This window comes from Lagenorhynchus albirostris, chromosome 5 (genome assembly GCF_949774975.1).
Source record: "Lagenorhynchus albirostris chromosome 5, mLagAlb1.1, whole genome shotgun sequence".
NCBI classification, from domain to species: domain Eukaryota; kingdom Metazoa; phylum Chordata; class Mammalia; order Artiodactyla; family Delphinidae; genus Lagenorhynchus; species Lagenorhynchus albirostris.
This window is the reverse complement of record NC_083099.1, coordinates 74,498,520-74,521,663: the sequence shown is the minus strand read 5'-3', so window position 1 is coordinate 74,521,663 and position 23,144 is coordinate 74,498,520. Positions and strand designations below refer to the sequence as shown.

Here is a 23,144-nt window from a genome sequence, read left to right as displayed (position 1 = left end):
GATAAGGTGGAAATAAACAGTTAATGATAATTTCAAAACTAGACAACTTTTTTCAGGAGCTTCTAGCTAAATATAATGGATTTAACATAAGTATTCACTTCCATTCTTTCTTAGTGATTAACTGATATACAGCAAAGTGGCATAAAATGAAATCTAGTTGCTTAGGGATGGTAATATTAATGAAAAGCAAACTATTTGACCCCTTATAGAACAACGGAAAGTCTTAGAAACTAGGTCTGATACCACAGAAAGGTGTGAATAACACAAGGATTACATGATAATCTGTATAAAGAACAGGTTAGATGCCTAGATCTTCAATCCCAACTCATGCAGCTAGGTAACTACTCCTTTCCAATCATGACAGGAGCTGAATTGAAAGGCTCTGAACTCAAGGACCGCAGGCACAATGGAAAGTCAGGATGAGTTCCCTGCTGAAAATGGAGGATTTAAGTAAAAGTCTACAAACTTGACCACAAGACCTTAGCACTTTCCTCCCCAACCTTACCCCATCCCCAGCTCCTGACTGGCAGTAGTTAGGAACATACACAACACTGTAGAAGAAGGAAAACATCTTTCTCTGGAGAAACTATATTGTTCCATATAAAAGGCCTTTAGATATTGATAGGGAGTTTCCCCCAATAAAATATCCAGCTTACTGCTTAACTACTATTATACAATTCCTGCTCAGTATACTTGGAATTTCTAATTAGCTCTATACAGACAGTACATGATCCACAGACAATTAGAAGAGCCTCCAACATGTAAGACAGAAATCAAAACACGCAAGCCAATCGAAAAAAAGAGCTCTGAAAAAATAGGTAATATATAGAAAATAAAAGAAAACTTTTAAAAACTAGAATTGGGCTTCCCTGGTGGCACAGTGGTTGAGAGTCTGCCTGCCGATGCAGGAGACACGGGTTTGTGCCCCAGTCCGGGAAGATCCCACATGCTGCGGAGCGGCTGGGCCCGTGAGCCATGGCCACTGAGCCTGCGCATCTGGAGCCTGTGCTCCACAACGGGAGAAGCCACAACAGTGAGAGGCCCGCGTACCGCAAAAAAAAAAAAACCAAAAAACTAGAATTAATGTCTCTAATTTCAGAGAGATAAAATACTAAATTACTGAAACAAGAAAGGAATGTTTTTTTTAAAAAATCAGAGAAAGGGCTTCCCTGGTGGCGCAGTGGTTGAGAGTCCGCCTGCCGATGCAGGGGCCATGGGTTCGTGCCCCGGTCCGGGAAGATCCCACATGCCGCGGAACGGCTGTGCCCGTGAGCCATGGCCGCTGAGCCTGCGCGTCCGGAGCCTGTTGCTCCGCAGCGGGAGAGGCCACAACAGTGAGAGGCCCGCGTTCCGCAAATACATAAATAAAAATAAAAAATCTGAGAAAAACAAGGGTTCTTAGAGATGAAAAATACGATGGCAGAAATTAAAAATTCAGAAGAATGGTTAGATTATAAACGGTTGGAACTGTTTACCACCTGGTTAAACAAAATGATGAAGAAATGGACAATAAAAAAGATAAGAAAACCATAGGATCAATTAAAGGAGTCCAATATCTAATTCACAAAAATTCTAGAAAGAGAAAACAGAGAAATCGGAAGATAGGAAATTATCAAAAAAGAGATATAAGACAATTTCTTATATCTTATACCAAAGGATGTAAATCGAAGGATGTGAATCTCTGGTTTAGAACGAAGGATGTGAATCTCTGGTTTAGATAGAAGCCCACCAAGTATCTATCTTATTGAATTAAAACAACTCATACTATGGCACATCATCATAAAACTTCAGAGCGGTAGGGAAAAAAAAGGGAAGACCTTAAAATATTCCAGAGGAAAAAACTGGTAACAAACAATGGACTGGAATTAGGAATGGCATCAAATTTTCCACCATTTTTTTTTTTTTTTTTTTGGGCTGTGCCATGCAGCATGTGGGATCTTAGTGCCCTGACCAGGGATTGAACCCATGCCTCCTGCAGTGTTAAGTCTTAACCCCTGGACTGCCAGGGAAGTCCCTCAACCATTAATTTTTAAAATTGAAAGCTAAAAGCGAAAAAAGACTTGAAAATCATTTGACACAATAATTTTCGACCGAGAATTTATAACCAAATTATTAATCAACAGTGAGCACAGAATAGAGATATTTCTTTTCAAGTGAAATCTCAAAAAATGTTTTCCTATGACATGTTCTCAGGAAATTACTAGAAGATGCCCTTTTAGCAAAACAAGGGAGTAAAGTAAGAAAGAGGAATTATTTGTCAGTTATACCTCAATAAAGCTGAAATTAAAAAAAAAAAAAGTAAGAAAGAAGACATGAAGTCCAGGAATAAGAGGAATAAGAGTTCAGCAAAGAAGAAGAAAAGCTAGGCAGAAAATAACAGAGAACAACCAGTCCAGACTGGAAGAGAAAGAAAAAAGGTTCAATGAGGGAGATATTCAGGGGAAAAAAAGAAAGATACATAATCTGATTGGTTTGACTAATAAGGCTGCTGGAAAAAGAGGGAGGATTAGCCACAGGTACATAAAAAGCTAAGTAAATTTTTAAAAAGGACTTACTAACTCTAGAAAAACAACAATAAAAACAAAATGTCAAAGTTGATAAATCCAGCAATAGCTGTAAAAGCAGATCACTTAGAACTGTGTCAGCAAATAGTAGTGGAAAGAGTCAAAGGACTTGAAGGTATATGCTTCTGGCCATTGAAACTGGAGAGAGGAATGACGGAGGCAGGAGAATGCTATTATTTATTTTAAGCTTTTTATTACTATTTGACTTTTTGAATAATGTATTTGATAAAAATTAAAATTAATTTAAAATCAAAATGACAATATAACAAAAGATGTAATATCTTTATCTACCAAACTGTAATATGTTAGAGATCACCAAGGAACATGAACTTCCACACTAACTTGTGTAGGTGTTGGATGAAGCTTTCCTGTCATCTCAGTTTAACTGAGTATGCTGAGATTACAAGATAAGTCTACAAAAAAAATTTCAAACTATCTGTGTGACAATTTTCTTGGTAATATGCATTCAAAATAAGGTAGAGAAATAAATTAGATGATAAAACTATCAGACTGCAATCATCATCTGAAATCCCCGATTTTCATTTTCACCAAAACCTCAATTGTTTTGATTATTTAATTTCATATTAAGTCAGTATTATTGTATTAGTAAGCCTTTAAAGATCAACCACAGTAGGTGGGTCCTGAGTAGAGGGGTAATCCTGATAGAAGTTTTGAGTTATATGTCAGTCATGATTTTGGTCGGTCCTGCTAATGGCCTGCATTCCCCCTGCTGAGGTGGTAGAAGGCAGAACCAGGAGGAAATGAGGAAGGCTCTGAAGATAAAAGGTATAAAGGTTACTGGACAAGCCTACTGAGGGGAAAGATATGCAGGATTTTGGGTAGTATGGTTGCAGTAAATGTATAAAAGTGGAATGAAAATCACTTTCTGAGATGCTTACTCGGGATCAAAAAATGTCAAAGCTACACACACTAGTATATTAGAACTCAGTATCATACAGGATCAAATTGGTATAAACATCTGGATTCTACAATGCAGCAAAAGCATCATTAGTTAATTCAATATTTACTGTACATTAAAAGTCGTATTTTGTAGAAGAACCTAGATAATCACTGTCATGAAAACATCTTCTAAAGATTCCTTATCTTTGAGACAGACATTCTGAAATGTTTATAGATGAATTTTTGGAAGTTGTTTCAAGTTAATGTAGAGGACAGAGCAAGAGAAAGAGGACGGGAGTAGAGCTGAAACAAGAACTTCCATGAGCTAATGACTGATGTAGTTGGGTGATTCATTGCTCTCATTTAGATATGAAATTTTACATAATAAAATTAAAGAAATATATATTCTGATTTAATAAAATAATGATTTTCACCATTTTCACTTTCTCTTGTAGCTTTCTCTTTCATGAATTTATATTTTTGAACGATTGATCAATTATACCTAATTAATTTGTTTAATCATTTTTATCATTCAAATACATGTACCAGAACTTATAGTCAGCCTAAGACAACCAGTCTCCTAGTGCAGTCTCTCACTCCATTCATTATTCATTTTACACATCACCTCCACACAGTTAATTAGCCTCTATCTGAACATTTCCAGTGAAGGATAAAATTATTAAATTCAAATCAAGTCCATTTTAAGTCAGTCACTGCTAACTGCAGGAATATTTTCATTATACTAAACTATCCCCTTATCAAAAACATGTTATGTTTCTCCTAAGTAGTTATGCCAACTGAAATTTCCAGTGATCTTACCCTGAGTTATTGATTATATCAGTTAACAGGATCTAAAATTACAATCACTGTTAAATAGTTATTGGAGCTCTTCACTGAAGAGTCTAGCTTTTAAAATCCACAACGGAACAGATAGCACATATTAAAGAAACCATTACATTTCAAATACTGGCTGTAACTTTTATACATTTTTGAAGTGCCCATCAGTCTGAGAGATCTTTAAAATAAAAAGGCAAGAAACAAAACAAAACAAAAAAAACTATTTCACAATTTCTTACCTTCAGGCAAATGTACTAAGTGATTTCTTCTTACATTAAGGTCTCGCAAGGCCTCCAAATTACCAATTTGGGAAGGGATTGTTTGAATTTCATTGCAGCTCACATCCTATTTCAAAAAGATACAAAGTAAAGAATTGTACTAATATTACAAACTTGCATGCTTTAAACTATCTGTAAAATGAGGTTGGACAAGATAATACCCCTCTTGTTGTAAAAAATACTATGATTCTGTGTCCAAGAATAATCCCATAGTTTGCAATAGCATTTAATTTTTAAAATGTATAGGCTTTTGACAGACTCTATACACTGTATATAGATCTACATTAATTTTGTGAGCAGAACTAAAATTAAATGACTTAAGATGTGGACAGGAGGCCTAGAATATCAGATCAAATGAAAATGTTGGTGAAAAGGTTAAAAAAAAAGGTATTAAAACAGATCTTTAGGACAATATTTTTATTTTATATTGTTCTAAAGAAACTAGAAGAAAAAACAAAACTATGATAAAAATTATAATGATAAAATTATTTGAAAGGAAATCCCATTCTCAAAATACAAGTTCAACTATTCAAGAATATAAAATAAAAATGCACTGAAGATGACTCAAATCATTCTTTATCAAACTGAACATGAGGGAAAAATAATAAAGTACATATAACTCAAAGGCTATGGAAAAAGTAGATACTATTCTATTAGCAGCTCATCAACCTGATTCTAATACATATATTAGGTAGGCCTTCTGGTATCTTGGCAAATAGCTTGATTCCACTGGTTCTGAAAAGAGACTGACTCCAAGGTTCCAAGATTGATAATTTCAGGATTCCATAATTCTGAGACAAGCCAGAATTTGTAAACCCATGCATAGCAACAAGAAGCTGTCTAGGTTAATAAAAGCTCTAAGATGCCACAGTAACACTTAAAATTCCTCCAATATATAAATAAAAAGAAAATACTGAGACTTGTTATTAGAAAAGACCACTTACAAAAAACTTCAATAAGCTTCAGACATTATTTTTAAATTTTCCCAAAATATTCTCAGAAAGAAATAATACTATTTTTACCTTTCCTACCCATTCATGATTGAAGTAGAATCAGAAGCTAGACTTCTTAGCCCAATGCTCTAGGTATCAAAGCTAAAAGGGTTCTAAAAGAAGTCAAGGGATCACTGGTTAAGAATCCACCTGCCAATGTATGGGACATGGGTTCGAGCCCTGGTCCAGGAAGATCCCACATGCCACGAAGCAACTAAGTCCGTGCACCACAACTACTGAGCCTGTACTCTAGAGCCCGCAAGCCACAACTACTGAAGCCCGCATGCCTAGAGCCCATGCTCCACAACAAGAGACTGCACTGCAATGAAGCGTAGCCCCTGCTTGCTGCAACTAGAGAAAGCCCGTGTGCAGCAACAAAGACCCAATGCAGCCAAAAATAAATAAATAAAGAAGTCGAAAGGATAGGAAGATTGAGTCTGAACCAGAAGGGAATAGCAATCTATAATCTCTCTCTCAGAAATTATGTATGTTGAAAGACAGCACTTTACTTCCACTAAAAAAAAAAAATGAAGGGAAAAAAAAGGAAAAGAAGCAATAAGGATGCTGCAGAAAGACCCACGAGGGAATCAGGAGCATTACGATTATTAATTTTTACTCTGCCACAAGCTGTTTTTTATGACTGAAGTAACAACTCACTTCTTTCATAGAAAGCTAAAAGCACCTTCTGTGAGACATATCTATCTTTAAAGCATTTAGGATTCAATAACTAGAAACAGAAAGTTTAAATAGTGGTCTAGTATCTAGACTCTAAATTTAATATATTTGTGAGTTCTTATATGTGACCTTTTATATTCATAATCCACCTGAAAAAAAAAAAGTGACCCAACATGTGGTCCAATTAGACTTTTATGTGTACAGTCAGTTGTCCCTCAGTATCTGCAAGGGATTGGCTCCGAGGATACCAAAATCCATGGATGCTCGAGTGTCATACAAAATGGTGCATAATTTGCATATAACCTACATACATCCTCCTGTATGCTTTCAACCATCTCTAGATTACTTATAATACCTGATACAAGGTAAACACTATGTAAATAATTGTCACACATGGCAAATTCAAATTTTCCTTTTTAGAGACTTCTGGAAAAAAAATTTTATTTCTTTTTTTTTGGCCATGCTGCATGGCTTGTGGGATCTTAGTTCCCCGGCCAGGGATCGAACCCACGCCCTTGGCAGTGAAAGTGCACAGTTCTAACCACTGGACCACCATGGAATTCCCAGAAAATTTTTTAAAAAAATATTTTTGATTCACCGTTGGTTGAATCCACAGATGCAGAACCTACAAAAACAGAAGGCCAACTGTATTTATTTTTTGTTTATGATGTACATACATCTTTGTTAATAAACCTACATGGAATTATACTCCCAAATCTCAATGGACATAATTGTATTTTACCATTTCAGAAATAGGAATCATAGGTTCTGGAGTTAAGGTAGACTGGTTTCAAATTCTACTTCAGTTATGGAACCTTTGGAACCTTTGGCAAATTACTTAACCTATCTTGAGTGCTGGTTTCCTCAGCTATAATATGATGATAACAATTCATAATGTTATTGTGGTGATTAAATAAGAAAAGTCTTATTCCCATGCCCAGAACAAAAGCACTCAAGAATAACAAGAAGTGGTAGGTGAAGGTTAAGCTTCTTAGAAAATATAAAGAATAGCTCACTTTAGAGTGGGAGCTAGGTTCTAAAGATAGCCTATAAGGTAAAAAAGTAAACCTGACCTTTGTACTGCCCATTCCCTATAGGCACTAACCAAAAATCAGAATATTGATGCTATTAACAAGATTTAATTTAAAAAATTCAAACCCTTTATTAAATTATGTCTCAAAAGTTTAATAACATAGAAATCACTTAATATTCATTAGAACCTGATTAGACTTTGATAAGACTTGCACTTTCAGTTCTTTCCTAATTCTGTGTTGAAGCACTTGAGAGCTCATCAATCAGTAAAACTTCATTATCAGTACTTGAAAATAACTCAAAAACACAAAAGAGTATGTGTGTGTGTGTGTGTGTGTGTGTGTGTGTGTGTATTACAGTTTATATATTTCTGAAACTCATATATACACACACACACACACACACACACACACACACATATATACAAAACAATCAAAAAATGAAATATTAACTTACAAGTTCTGTTAAATGTCTGAGATGTCCAATTTCTTCTGGAAGTGAGACCAATTTGTTATTACTAGCAATTAAGACTTTCAATGGTAAATCACACAAGTGTACTGGCAATGTTGATAGCTGGTTTCGACTAAATGGGTAAGTAGAAAAAGAGAAAAGTCAGAGTCCACCACTCAAGGAAAAAAACTGCCATCTTTCTCATTCTATACTAAGTATACTAACAAAGTTAAGTCTTGCAAGGAACAAACAGGATATTAGATTTGAGTTCAAGTCTTCATTTCCTCACTTGTCAGCTTTTGTGTTTTTAGGCACAGCATTTAATTTATCTGCATCCTACACAGATTCCTCATCTGTAAATCACAGGGCTTACAGGACTCTTGCACCACAAAACTCCTTTGTAAATAATGAAGTGCCATATAAACAAAACATATTATTATTTTATTAAATTTATATAGGAAAAAATGATTTTAAAATAGGGTAGATAACTAACATCCTCTCCTCTTCCTTCCAAAGAGTTATATACAAAGTGTCTGTAATTTACTTCCCTCATCATTACATTATTATAACCAAATGTACATAAACGACCCAAATATAATTCTATGGGAAATAAGGGACAGATTGTGATTTCAAATGTATCATATTAACTGAAGGATAGGTAAGGAATTTTTATTTATACAAAAATATACAAATCAGAACTGAAAGTAAAAAACACATCTATCATTAGGATAAAAATAAGTTAAAATTTTACTTATGCAGATTTAACATCTTAATCCTTAGTAACAATTGCCCCCCCCGTTTTCAAGATCTTTGATGATTTTACTAACACAGATCATAAGCCTTTAAAACTTTTAAAATCTAATAATTAGACATTCACATACAAAACTGTCTACTAGTGCTACTTTGATCATGGGAAAAAACTGAGAGAATAAATATCTGAGAGGGAAAATGAGTTTCAGAAATATATAAACCGTGCATTAAAATGATTACATATAAAAATATTTCCAAAGGATATTTAATGAGAAGGGGAAAAACTCATTTAAAAATTTGACTAAAAGCCTACAAAAAAGTAAAAGTTCACCTATAATTATATAACTCAGACACAACATTTTGATGAATTTCCTTTACTTTTCTACATTTGTTTATCTTCTCCAGTCAACATTTATAACTTTTATAATGAAATAAAATAACAAAAGAATTCTTGTAAGATGTGAAAAAATGGAGTAGGTGAGTTGAATAAATGCATTTATATATTCAGAACTTAGTACACAAAAATACGTAATCACAAAAACCAAACAAAGTAATTTCAGATGTACTATTCTCATTTGATGAAGCTTACTTGAAAATGTAATCGGAAAACCACTGCTACAAGACTGCTCCAAGTCTATTAGGCTAATGTCTCTTAGAGTTTGTTAATTATTACAAACACAAAGACAAAGGGAGAAACTAGAGGGATATAGAAAATACTGCTAATTTAGTCTAAGAATATGTCGAGATACTGCTGATATAAACAGACAATATAAATTGTTTTTTAATTATTATTTTTATTTTTTGGCCGCATGGCATGTGGGATCTTAGTTTCCCAACCAGGGATTGAACCCGTGCCCTCTGCAGTGGAAGCATGGAGTCCTAACCACTGGACCGCCACGGAATTCCCCAGATAATGTAAATTTTAGTGAAAGGGAAGAGGAAAATTGAAAAGATCACACAAAACTAAAAATTAAAAAGAAAAAATCCTTACCTAATATTTAAGAACGTTAGAGCTTGCAAGTTTAGAATTGCCTCTGGTATATACCGAATACAATTTTGGTATAAATTGAGATTCTCAAGAGAAACGAAGTGACATGCTTCTATGGGAATTTCTGAGAGGCGATTTCGTGACAGATCTGAAAGAAAAAATAAATTAAGTTTAAAATCAATCCTTGGAACTTATTTTACTGAAATTTTAAATAAAAAAGCAGGTTTCATAATTGTTTGAATTTCCTAGAGCTCCTATTGTGGAGACTGGTCCAGATTAAATATTCAAATATTAAATGATTGAATAAACCATTTTAACATATGCCTCTATACCTGTTGCTGGGAAATGCTGATTCCTTTTGGGTCTCTACACATACTAAAAAATAAAACCATTATTCTTTGCAAGTAACATAAATCGCAAGGAATACCAGCTTAAAAATTACATCACAGATCATGCTAAGTACCAAATATCCTAGAAAACAAATGGATCCGTAAAATCCACCTTCCCAAAAGCTCAGACAACATTCTAAGGTTTTCAGAAAAGCGAAGCAAAACAAAACAAAAAAAAATATTGCCCCTTTCTTTACAGAGCAGCTAGGCCCGTGAGCCATGGCCGCTGAGCCTGCGCGTCCGGAGCCGGTGCTCCGCAACGGGAGAGGCCGCAACAGTGAGAGGCCCGCGTACCGCAAAAACAAAAAAGTATCACTGTCATGTCAAAAGCACTCAGGAACCATCTTTGCTCCCACTGGCTAAAGATGAGATAATCTGAGCTTCAATAAAGATAATAATTGCAGCGAAAAACAATAATAATAATTGCAGCGAATTGAAATCTATCACATATTACTGAATTTATCCTCCCCAAAAGATGATAAAGAACCAATTAATTACCTTGTAAGCTGATAAAGGGGGGGGGGAAGCAAACATTTACCTTGCCTTCCCTATGTGAACTGTATCACTGAGTAGCCAAATAGATAAAGGGAAGCATCTTTATATAAGTGTTCTAGCTATAAATGAAAAATAATGCTAGAATATAGCATTTTGCAACTCTCAATGAATTAATGGATCCAGAATTGAGTATTAATGACTGTTATCTTTACAAAAAGATAATCAGAAAGTATATGCCCCCCATTAGAAGAACAGAACATCATTTATGGTCTTGCCAAAGGGACAGAACCTGAGACAAATCAAGCTTTTCCATCAGCTGCAAACTTTCAGAAAATGAAGAGGACAAAGATGTATGCTGAAATACAGTCACTCTATCATTAACCATTTAGATTTAATTAAATACACTGTGAGATTCATTTGATCTCTACTGTTTTCTCTCTTCTTCTGCCTCTTAAATTCTCTGTTGAGAATTATTTGGTGAGAATCCTTTAACTTTCCCTAGATGGAGGATCTGAATTCCTGCACATCTGCAAGTACCTTGCTTTCACCATAACAAGTGAATGATATTTCAGCTAGGTATATATAGACAATTCTTTTCTTGGTGATCTGTAGACGTTACTTTACTATCTTCTAGTTTCCAGTGTCACACTGAGTAGTCCAGCACATATCTGATTATTTTTCCTTTGTAAGCAGCTTGTTCTTTGTCTCCCTCCACCCTTAAATTAACACTCTGGTCCAGAACTCAGTTGGTTCTTTCAATCCTTCTTTAAACCAGAGAAATTCTCCTCTATTATACCTTTAGTTGTTGCATCTCCTCCATTTGCTCCTTCTCCTTCTTTATATTTTTTTTCTGTTTTGATATACTCTTCCACTTAATGTTCCAAACCACGAATCTGAGTCTCAACAGTAATCATTCTCTCCTTAAATTAATATATAGAAAAGTTTTTCCCCTCACTTTTTAATTCTTTCATGCTATGATTAGAAGCATGTCACCCTGTTTCTCTTGAGAATCTCAGGATAATTTAGTTTTGTTTTGTTTTGTTTTAATTGAAGCATAGTTGATTTACAATGTTGTGTTAGTTTCTGGTGAATAGAAAAGTGATTCATAAAACTTGATATATATATACTTTTTCAGATTCTTTTCCAATAGAGTTTGTTACAGGATATTGAATATAGTTCCCTGTGCTATATAGTAAGACCTTGCTGTTCGTATCTGCTAATCTCAAACTCCTAATTTATCCCTTCCCTCCCCTTTCTCCTTCGGTAACCATAAGTTTGTTTTCTACGTTTGTGAGTCTGTTTCTGTTTTGTAAGCAAGTTCATTTGTATCACTTTTTTAGATTCCACATATAAGTGATATCATATGATATTTGTCTTTCTCTGTCTTACTTCACTTAGTATGATAATCTCTAGGTCCATTCATGTTGTTGCAATGGCATTATTTCATTCTTTTTTACGGCCGAGTAATATTCCACTGTGTGTGTGTGTATGTGTGTGTGTGTGTGTGTGTGTGTGTACACACACACGCACACATACATACATACACACACATCACATCTTTATCCAGTCATCTGTCAATAGACATTTATGTTGCTTCCATGTCTTGGCTATTATAAATAGTGTTGCTATGCACACTGGAGTGCATGCATGTATCTTTTCGAATTAGAGTTTTCTCTGGATATATGCCCAGGAGCGGGATTACTGGAACATTCTGTTTTGTTTTATTTGTTAAACTTGTCATCTATCTCTTCGAATAGTTCTATTTCATTGAAGTCACTTCTTCTAGATGTAATCCGTGTTCATCCTCTCTGGCTGCTGGAGTTCCTTTAAATGAATTATCTTCCTTTGCCAATTCATGGCTTGCCTCATCTTTGGAGCTCAGATCAAGCTGCTAGAGTACCATGAATGGCATTCAACATCAAAACAGTGGAAGCAAGCTCCATGATGCACTGGAACTAAGCTTCCCCTCTGGGGCACAGTTCTTCCTGAGAACTCAAAAGTTTTGATAACTGCCATAGGTTTTTGTCTCTTATTTTCATTTGGATCCCAGTATATCCCCCAGACTCACATATTCCCTACAGGTCCCACCAGCCTGTGAGCCTCCAAGTTGCTTCACTCTGAAGTAGTAGTTAGTAATTGAAGTTGGGAAAGACCACCATCTTACCAAAATGCCTCCCCATATTGTATTCATTAGGAAAAAGTTAAAGCCCAGGTAACAGAGGGCATCAAATATTTACAAATAAAAATTTCCTACAGGGCTTCTCTGGTGGCACAGTGGTTGAGAATCTGCCTGCCAATGCAGGGGACACGGGTTTGAGCCCTGGTCTGGGAAGATCCCACATGCCGCAGAGCAACTGGGCCCGTGAGCCACAATTACTGAGCCTGCGCGTCTGGAGCCTGTGCTCCACAACAAGAGAGGCCGTGATAGTAAGAGGCCCGTGCACCGCAATGAAGAGTGGCCCCTGCTTGCCACAACTAAAGAAAGCTGTCGCACAGAAATGAAGGCCCAACACAGCCATAAATAAATAAATAAATAAATTTAAATCATATGGGCTTCTAAGAAGACCTCTGCTTAAAAAAAAAAGATGCAGCTGTAAACTGTCACCCACGCTTGCTGCCCTCCCTTAAAAAAAAAAAATTTCCTACAGAATCACATGGTAAATAACTTATTTAATACAAAATACAACAAAAATTATTTTATAAATTCCTATTTAAATTGTTAGTATGATTTTAAAAACTGAAGAAATGAAAGAAATTAATTTCAATTACAAACTGCTCCTTAGGGACTTCCCTGGTGGCACAGTGGTTGAGAATCTGCTTGCCAATGCACGGGACACGGGTTTGATCTCTGGTCTGGGAAGATCCCACATGCCAAGGAGCAACTAAGCCTGTGCGCCACAACTACTGAGCCTGTGCGCCACAACTACTGACCCTGTGCGCCACAACTACTGAGCCTGTGCACCACAACTACTGAGCCTGTGTGCCACAACTACTGAAGTCCAGGCGCCTAGAGCCCGTGCTCCACAAGCGAAGCCACCGCAATGAGAAGCCTACGCACCGCAATGAAGAGTAGCCCCCACTCGCCGCAACTAGAGAAAGCCCACACACAGCAACGAACATCCAATGAGGCCAAAAATAAATAATAAAATAAAATAAATAAATTTATTAAAAAAAAAGTGTCAGCAGAACTTCATTCTTTCTGGAGCTTCTAGGAGAAAATCTGTCTTCTTCTTTTTCCCAGCTTCTAGAGTCTGTCCACATTCTTTGGCTCATAGCCCCATTCCTCCATGTTCAAGTCAGCAATATCAGGTGGAGTCCTTCTGATGCTGCCATCTCTGTGGGTCTCCTTCTTCTGCCTCCTTCTTCCACTTTTAAGGATCCTTTGATTTGCTCATCTCTCCCTGCTCCCAAATAATCAACGATAATCTTCCTATTTGAAGAACAGCTGATGAACAACCTTAATTCCCCTTTGCCATGTAGTGCAACATATTCATAGGTTATAGGGATTAGGATGTAGACTAATCCCTACACTCTACATCCTAAGGTGGGGGGAACATAATTCTGCCTAGCACACCTCTCAACTTTCTAAAAGTAGAAGCATACTTTATGTGTTTTCTTTTGTGACCTTCTCTCAACATTTGAGATTCATTCATGTAGTTGCATACTGCAGTAGTTCCTTCATTTTCACTGTCTTCATACTATTCTATATGAACATGCTACAATTTATTTACTCATTCTACTACTGATGAACATTTCGATTACACACTGAACTAGGAGAGAAAATACTGTGTAATAAGATTTATGTATCATCAACTTCAAAAGAGCATGCCAAATTGTTTTCCAAAGAGGTTGTACCAATTTACACATTTACCAGCAATGTACAAAGAGTTCTTGTGGCTTCATATCCTTGCTAATACTTGTTATTGAGATGTTTTAATATTTATTATGTTTTAAAGATTTTTATACAGTGGCATTTCATTGTGATTTTCATTTCCCTGATTATTAATGAGGTACAACATCTTTTCATATGTTTATTAGCCATCTAGATTTCTCTTTTTGTAAAGTACCAGCTCAAGTCTTTTGGTTCGTTGGACATCTTTATAAATTCTGAATATGAGACTGTTATCAGTTATATGTGTTGCAAATATGTTCTCCCACTCTGTAGTTTGAAGTTTCACAGTCTTTGTGGTGTCTTCTGATGAAAGTCTTTAATTTTAATAGAGTAAAATGTTTCATTAATCCTTTCCTTTATGGTTAGTGGTATTTGCAGTTTTAAAAGAAATCCTTCCCTACTCCAAGGTCACAAAGATATTCTTTTCTAAAGGTTTTAGAGTCTGACATTTAATCTACCAGGAATTTATTTTCTAGTATGATGTGAGGTAGGAGGCCAATTTCATGTTTTCCTACAGGGATACCCATTTATCCCAGTGACAGTTATTGAAAAGATCATCACCTCCCCCCCCCCAACTATTTCCCTATAACACCTGTCATATATCAGGTGCCTACATTTGTATGGGCCTGTTTGGGGGCTTCTCTAATCTGTTCCATTGCACTACTTATATATTCTTATGTCAATATTACACAATCTTAATTACTATAGCTTACAATGATTCCTGAAATCTAGTAGAGTGATGTACTCCTACATCACTTCTAGTAGGACAGGTATTCCTTCCTTTTTGTAGTTCTTCAAGTGTGTCTTGGCTTTCTAGGTCCTTTGCATTTCCTTGTAAGTTTTAGAATGAGCCTGTTATATCTCATAAAAACACTTGTTCGAACTTTTACTGAGATTGCACTGAATCAAACATCAATTTGGGAAAAGATGACACCTTTACTTGATTTATTCACAGGTCTTTATGATTTTATAAATGATATATATTTTTCAAGTTTTATTTTCTAACCATTAGTTACTCATAGAAATAAAATTGATTTCAATATATTGATTTTGTACCTGGCAACTTTGATAAATCTTTTTATTAGTCTATAAAATTTATCTGTAGATTCATTTGGATAGCTCCAAATCCACGATTACCTAGTTCTGTGAATAATGAAAGCTTGTTTCTTCCTTTCTGATATGTACGTACGTACGTACGTATGTACGTACGTACGTACCTATCTATCTATCTATCTATCTATCTACCATCTAATTCCCTTACAGTGCTGGCTAGGACCTCTAGTATGTTGAATAAAAGCAGTAATTGAAGGTATTCTTGTCTTGTTCCCAATTTCAAAGGTTTTCTGTAGATATTGTTTATCAGATTAAGGAAATTCCTTTCTATTCCTAGTTTGCTAGGAGTTTTTTATCAGTAACAAATGTCATATTTATCAATCTCTTTTTCTCCATCTATTGAGATGATCATAGGATTTTAATCTTTTACTACATTAATATCGAATTTTACTCTTTATTCCACTATTATTTATTCCATTCGTGTAGAACTGATTTTTTTCCTTATTAAAACTTTATTCTATCAGTATGATATTAAATTTACTTTCTAATGTTAAATCTTGTATTCCTGGGATAAAATAAATTTAGTCATGATGTATTAGTTTGGGGGTATTCCCTCTTTTTCTATTGACTGAAAGGATTTATACAGCTTTCAAATGATTTCATTTTAAAAGCTTCTTAGAATTCACTGGTGAAGCCACCTGGGCCTACGTTTTCCCTAAAGGAAGATTTTTCACTATTGACTGAATTTCTTTAATATTAATAAGACTATTAAAGTTTTATATATATTTTCTTGAACCAGTTTTCAGTTATTACAGTCTAGGAGTTTGCTATTTTCATCAGAATTTTCCATTTTATTAGCATAAAGTTGTTCATAATATCTTCTTTATTTTTTTAATGTTTACAGCATCTGTGGGGATGGCTCTATTTTCATTTCTGACTTCGGTTTTTGTACCTTATTTCTTTCTTGAGCAATCTCATCAGAGATTTGAAAATATCATTAGTGTTTTCAAAGTATCCATTCTGGCTTTGTTAACCCTATTCATTGTACAGTTTTTATTTTGTTAATTTCTGTTCTTACCTTTATCATCTTCCTTTCATTGGGGGAGAGGGGTTGTGCTATTCTTTTCCTAATTTATAGAGATGGAGGCTTAGCTCAATAATTTTTAGACTTATTTCTTTCCAAAAATATGCACTTAAAGCTTTTATAAAATTCCCTTTAAGTGCTGCCTTAGCTGTATCTCATGAGTCTTTATATATACATTTTTTAATTAGAATATTCAATTAGAAAATATTTCCTAATTTCCGTTATGATTTCATCTCATTCTGTTAGAAATGAATTCCTTAATTTCTGAACATATAATGATATTCTACTTATCTTTTTTGTTAATGATTTCTAACAACTGTATATGGTAAAAGAACATGCTATATGTGATTTCAATCCTCTCGTTTGTTTATTTTCTTTACGGTCCAGCACATGGTCCATTTTTATACATATTCCATGTGAGTCTGACAAGAATATTTATTCTACATTGGCATAATGTTCTAGTTATGTCTACTAGGTCACATTTGTTTAACTGCATTGTTCAAGGCTCGTCCTGATTTTTTTTTGGTCAGTTTTTTCTATCAACTGCTGAGAGAGAGGGGTATATTAGTCTTTCATTTTTATTGCTATGTGGAGAGGGGTATATTAGTCTTTCATTTTTATTGCTATGTATCTATTTCTCTCTTTAATTCTTTAACCCTTTCTTTATGTATTTTGGACTTTTGTTATTAGGTACCTACAAAATTTTAAATTATTATTATTACTATCAATTTTTTTTTTGGCCATGCCGTGTGGCATGTGGGATCTTAGTTCCCCCACCAGGGATCAAATCCGTGCCCCCTGCAGTGGAAGCATGCAGTCTTAACCACTGGACCGCCAGGGAAGTCCCCCAAATTTTAAATTATTACTTTCCTGATAAATCAAACTTTTTATAATTCTTAAGTTACTTCTTCCATTCCCAGTACTGTAATTTGCTTTGAGATGTCTTCTTTTGGTTGGTTTGGTGGACTTACTTTAATGTGACTCCCATGATCCCTTTTTACACCCTTGTATAATACCCCCTCCTCCACTTGAGTGTAGGTGGGACTTCAAAAGTAACTAACTTTGCAGTCAAAGATGATGTGATGTCATTCCTGTGGTTAGGACTGTCTATCTGATCTGTCCTATCTCTGTTGCCAAATTTGAAGAAATAAGCTGCTGTGAATTCTACAGTTGCAAGGAAATAAATTCTGCCAACAACCTGAGGGAGACTGGAAGCAGATCCTTCCCCCGTCACACCTCGAGATGAGGACTCAGGCCTGATCAACACCTTGACTGAAGCCTTGCAGCAGACTAGTCTAAACTGTGCCTAGACTCCTGATTCAAAGAAACCATGAAGTTCCTTAAGCTGCTAAGTTTGTGTAACTTGTTATACAGCATAGAAAACTAACACAGTCAATATTTCTACAGAGTACCTTTTCCTATTCTTTAATTTCGACCTTTCTGGATCATTACACTTTGAATGTGTTTCTTATAAACAGCACATAGGTAGATTTTGCTTTCTTTTCATTGTCTGACAATCTTAATCTTTTAACTGAAGCACTCTATATTTAACATAATTACCCAATATATTTGGACTTTTTAAAAGGTCATGTTATTTATGACAAATGTAGTTCATTGCCCTTTGAATATCTATGCTCTTTCCTTCCTTCCTACTATCAGAATCTCAATTGTGTTGAAAACAGCAAAGGGCTCAGCTAGACCACTGACTGATATTTCCAATTTTATTAATCATTAAAGTTCAAACAAAGGAAATAAAGACTGATATAAAATTTAACCATATTTGTCCTGGTAACTAAATTGATGTAGGAAATTCTCATTTATAGCCAGTGTCCTGAGTTTGTATGTAAACTGAATGCTTTGAAACTACCTCATGTTTTTCCATAGAGGGAAAAAAGACTTTTTAGCTGTTGAGGGCTAACTTCACACACAATGCCAATGCCAATGCCAATGTTATATATTTGCAAATATATTCTTTTTCCAGTATTTCCTATCTCAGTACATGATGCTTTTGTCTATCCAGTTGCTTAAGTCAGAATTCTGGAAGCATCCTGACACCTTTCTTTTTTTCCCCTAATCTAATTCTATTAACAAACATTGTCAGTTTCTTGGGCCTCTCCGTTTCTCTTCATCTCTTTGTCACTGCCTCTTAGAATTGTTCTAAGAATCAAATCAAACAATGCATGGAAAATTACTTCATATACTGTAAAATGCAAAGAGGCACACACGCATAAAGCCAGTTTCAAAAGGCTGACAGCCATACAGCAAAAACAAATAACACCCATCCCCCTAATTTCAGGGTATTGTACTCTGCAATAAAATATTACAGAGTACAATACAATAATTTATGATCTTTGGTCACCAAAAAGAATATTGCTTTCAGTATACTCTACTTTTACAAGGCAAAGAAGGTAGAAAACATTTATTTAAAGATTTACATTAAAATGTTTAAAATAGTTTCCTTATCTTTCAGTGAGGTTAAATAAGCAGAGAGGTAACTGTATCTTTGTGTCACTAGAGTAAACTTGCTTTCACACATACAGATAAGACTAGTTATTGCCACACAAGCCCCCTAAATTTCCATCTCTGTGTCAGTGTAGTCAGTTGTAGGCTGTTTTCCAGATTGCAAGCTCAACTGAGATTTGCCAAGTATTGTAACCAGCCACAAACTGGATAATAAGCAACTATGCAATTAAGCTATTAAGTTACTTCTATGTATCATATCCTGAATGTGGCCTTGGTCTTGCACCAGCCATTATCTTTTCTGCTAATGCTAGTAATATGAGCCAACAACTATACCACTCTGGCATAGCCCTTGGATGTATTATTCAGTTGAACAAAGCAGAAAAAGCCTATTTTGGCCTGATAAAAATATGAGAAAAATTTTCGCTAAAAAATGTACCATGGAAGTTTCAATTAACTAAAAGAAATATTTCAATGGAAAAAGTTTTAAGACATTTTGTTTGCAATCAAATGCCTGATTATTTTCCTAATTTACAAAAAAGTTACCCTCAAAGTTAAACTCATCTCAGATCTAGTTTAAGTTTAAAAATAATATGTCTAAAGAGAAAAGTCTAAAAAAATAGTAAAAAGAATCTTTAATATTAATGGGGGGTGCACAAGAATGATCACTCTAGATTCACATAGCAAATATTCACTGAGTAGGGACTATGTCTGTTTTGTTCAACCCTGTATAGTTGGCACTTAGTAGTGCCATAGCACATAGTAGGTACTCAATAAAATATTTATTTAAAAAAAAGATCAAATAAATGAATGAAACAAAAACTCCAGAATCAGAAATGAGTAAGAATCCTGTCCTCCATCTTACACAGCTTCATCTATGGTAAGACTAATAACGTAATTAATATACTGATAAAGGACCAAATCACAATTTTACCTTTATGATTTTTTTAAAAATACTACATAACCTGGATTGAAAATTTATTTCCAAAAAAGAAAGTGTTAGATAAAATGAATCAAAGCCAACTCTTGAGGGAAAAACTATTATGTGTATCAAACCATAGATAAGTACTTATAATTAAAAAAAAAGCTGAGATAGGTTACAACCATAAGAAAGAGTGGTTAAGGTATATAAAAAATGACATCGGGAGGCTTCCCTGGTGGCGCAGTGGTTAGGAATCTGCCTGTCAATGCAGGGGACACGGGTTCGAGTCCTGGTCTGGGAAGATCCCACATGCCACGGAGCAACTAAGCCCATGCACCGCAACTACTGAGCCTGCGCTCTAGAGCCTGCGAGCCACAACTACTGAGCCTGTGTGCCACAACTACTGAAGCCCGTGCTCCTAGAGCCCGTGCTCTGCAACAGGAGGGGCCACCACAATGAGAAGCCTGTGCACCACAACAAAGAATAGCCCTCACTCACCACAACTAGAGAAAGCCCGTGCACAGCAATGAAGACCCAACGCAGACAAAAATCAAAAAAATAAATTTATTAAAAACAAAAATGACATTGAAACTTTTTTCCATTTTGAAGTACAAAATGTTTTTAATTTATACCTTCCTATTTTAAAAAATAGATGTACATTGATTTATTGACTTGTTTGCTGCATAGACTCATGGATTTTCATTTTATTCAATGTTATAATCCATTATGACCCAGACCTGATTAGGAGATCTCCCCTTTAAACTAGCTCCTATAGCTTTTTGATACGCCATCTTCATTTTTTTTCACATTTCGTTTTTTTTTTAAATTTTATTTATTTATTTTTTGGCTGCACTGGGTCTTTGGTGCTGTGCATGGGCTTTCTCTAGTTGTGGTGAGTGGGGGCTACTCTTCATTGCAGTGCATGGGCTTCTCATTGCAGTGGCTTTTCTTTGTTGCAGAGCATGGGCTCTAGGCATGTGGGCTTCAGTAGTTGTGGCATGCGGGCTCAGCAGTTGTGGCTCACGGGCTCTAGAGCGCAGGTTCAGTAGTTGCGGTACACGGGCTTAGTTGCTCAGCGGCATGTGGGATCTTCCCGGACCAGGGCTTGAACCCATGTCCCCTGCATTGGCAGGCGGATTCTTAACCACTGAGACACCAGGGAAGTCCCTAGCATTTCCTTATATTCTGACACAGCAAGATGTTCCAGGCTTATCTTGCAACTTCTGTGCCCCAGTTCTAGAATCAGCTATTTTTCACCCTCGTGTAACAGCAACATCTGTAGCATTAGATTTGTGGGGTAGGGGGCAAAAGGGAAAACCACCAATCCCAAGGGAAGTTTCAGAATTAATGACCGTTGGGTTTTTTTTGTAAGCCACTAAGCTTTGTAGCCGTCTGTTATACAGCAACTGAAAAACAAAACAGAAATTGGTACCTGGAAGTGGTGTGTAACAATAAAACATCTGGCACTGGCTTAAAATGAGGCAGCAGGCAGTGGCCCTAAGGGGCCTCCCAGTGCCTGTTAGTGGAGGCTGGAGGGCAGTGGAAAAAAAATGCTATTGAAGGCTGGAGAAAAGGGCACCCTAGTTCTGCTCTGGCAGAACAATTAAAGAAAACTATAACCTGCCATATCATGATAGGTACAGAGGTTATCTAAAGGATTTAAATCACCATAAATACATGTGGCTATCTGTAGTGAAACATGTTAGTTGAAGAGGTATATGACAATAAAGATCACTAAGTATTAATCTTAAATCTTGATAAGAAAGGGCATATATATATTTACACACATACATATGTGTATATATTCCTGTAATTTTCTAATTAAATTTTTCTCCCCTCACTTATTTTTACATATCATTCAAATGTATTACATATTTTTCCTTTTCAAATAATGCAGAGAAGATTAAAAAAGTCAACCAACTTAAAAGACTCTCTTTGCTCACACAGGAAAGAACATGAATTTCTGCCTAGAATGGATTCTGGTTTTAGATAATATTGGAAAATAAACTCAATTTTAGAGTTTACAAAGACCATCCTTAAAAGTGTTATCCAATTCTCATAATATTTTCTTTCATCTTGAAATATGGCTCATTACATACCCTGCCAATAAAAGTTTTCAAAACTATACCCCAAAACAATGCAATTTAGAGAAAAACTATTATCTTAAATGAGACCTAAGATATAGCCAGACTTCAGCCCTAGCTCTACCATTTATTATATATATCTTAAGCTCTAGAACATTTCAGAATCTTTTTCTCTAACACTTTCACTGAGATGTTTTCAATTATTTTACTTTTTTTTTTTTCAGGTAAGAAGCATGTTAAAAGGTACTTTTTTCTTAAGTCTATTTCTCGCATTAACTGCTCAATAACTTTATGATTTTATGAATTAGGAGTAGTTGATTCCTACTTTCGGGGGACAAACCTGGAGCCCAAAGATGACAGTAATGTAGCTTCTTAAACTTGAAAAAAGTTTTTGGGAAACACTTATTTAACTGATGTGACATTTTCCTCCCAGCTAACTTTCTGACTTCCTATTTCTGTTTGAGGCTGTGAAGGTCACAAGGTCCAGAAAAATAATATAATTATTTTACTAATATGATATTGCTCACTCCTCATAAGCTGGCAAAAAGAAAAAAAAAAACCCTAATTCTTTATAACACAAAAACTTGTCAATAACTTAAATAATTTTATAAATTAAATCTCTTAAAAGAAAATAATTATAAATACCTAAGTAGTGTTTCTGTGTTTAGTTCAACAAATTCATTCTTTGCTCTTAAAGAAGTCTGCTCAATTTTGCCCCTTCTTTCAGATACAGTCAAACTGTTACAATCACCATTCTTCTTCTTTTTTTTTTTTTTTGCGGTACGCGGGCCTCTCACTGTTGTGGCCTCTCCTGTTGCGGAGCACAGGCTCTGGACGCGCAGGCTTAGCGGCCATGGCTCACGGGCCCAGCCGCTCCACGGCATGTGGGATCTTCCCGGACCGGGGCACGAACCCGTGTCCCCTGCATCGGCAGGCGGACTCTCAACCGCTGTGCCACCAGGGAAGCCCAATCACCATTCTTGATTCTCCTTAGTGCTGCAGGAGGCACCCTTCTTTTTTTTCAGACCAGTGTCTGACTTTTATAATAAGGTGCCTGAGATCATTTCCTTTGACCCATCAGATCTAATATCGTACTCTCCTCTACCTGTCTATTCTTCTCCCTATTCTCATGTAAGCTATCAGAAGAAAAAATGTGGTGACATTTCCATTAAAAGGAACCACCTATTTGAATCACACCCAAAATAAGTTAAATTCATTCAACCAATTAATGCAAATATTTTAAATTAAAACTTAAATAACTGTACTTATTCATTTCTACTGACATATAGTGTTCTTCAG

The 23,144-nt window shown here is 35.5% G+C and overlaps 1 protein-coding gene across 9 annotated transcripts in view; it reads right to left on the bottom strand.

The window, feature by feature from the left end:
• The window catches only part of LRCH3 (leucine rich repeats and calponin homology domain containing 3), a 116,029-nt gene that overhangs the window by 64,215 nt on the left and 28,670 nt on the right, over nucleotides 1-23,144 (bottom strand). For all 9 annotated transcript variants that reach the window (XM_060150422.1, XM_060150426.1, XM_060150427.1 and 6 more), the window contains exons 2-4: nucleotides 9,470-9,614; nucleotides 7,735-7,861; nucleotides 4,541-4,646 (exon numbers count right to left, since the gene is read on the bottom strand). In XM_060150422.1, the coding sequence (XP_060006405.1) occupies nucleotides 4,541-4,646; nucleotides 7,735-7,861; nucleotides 9,470-9,614 (378 nt within the window). The remainder of the gene's footprint in view (nucleotides 1-4,540; nucleotides 4,647-7,734; nucleotides 7,862-9,469; nucleotides 9,615-23,144) is intronic.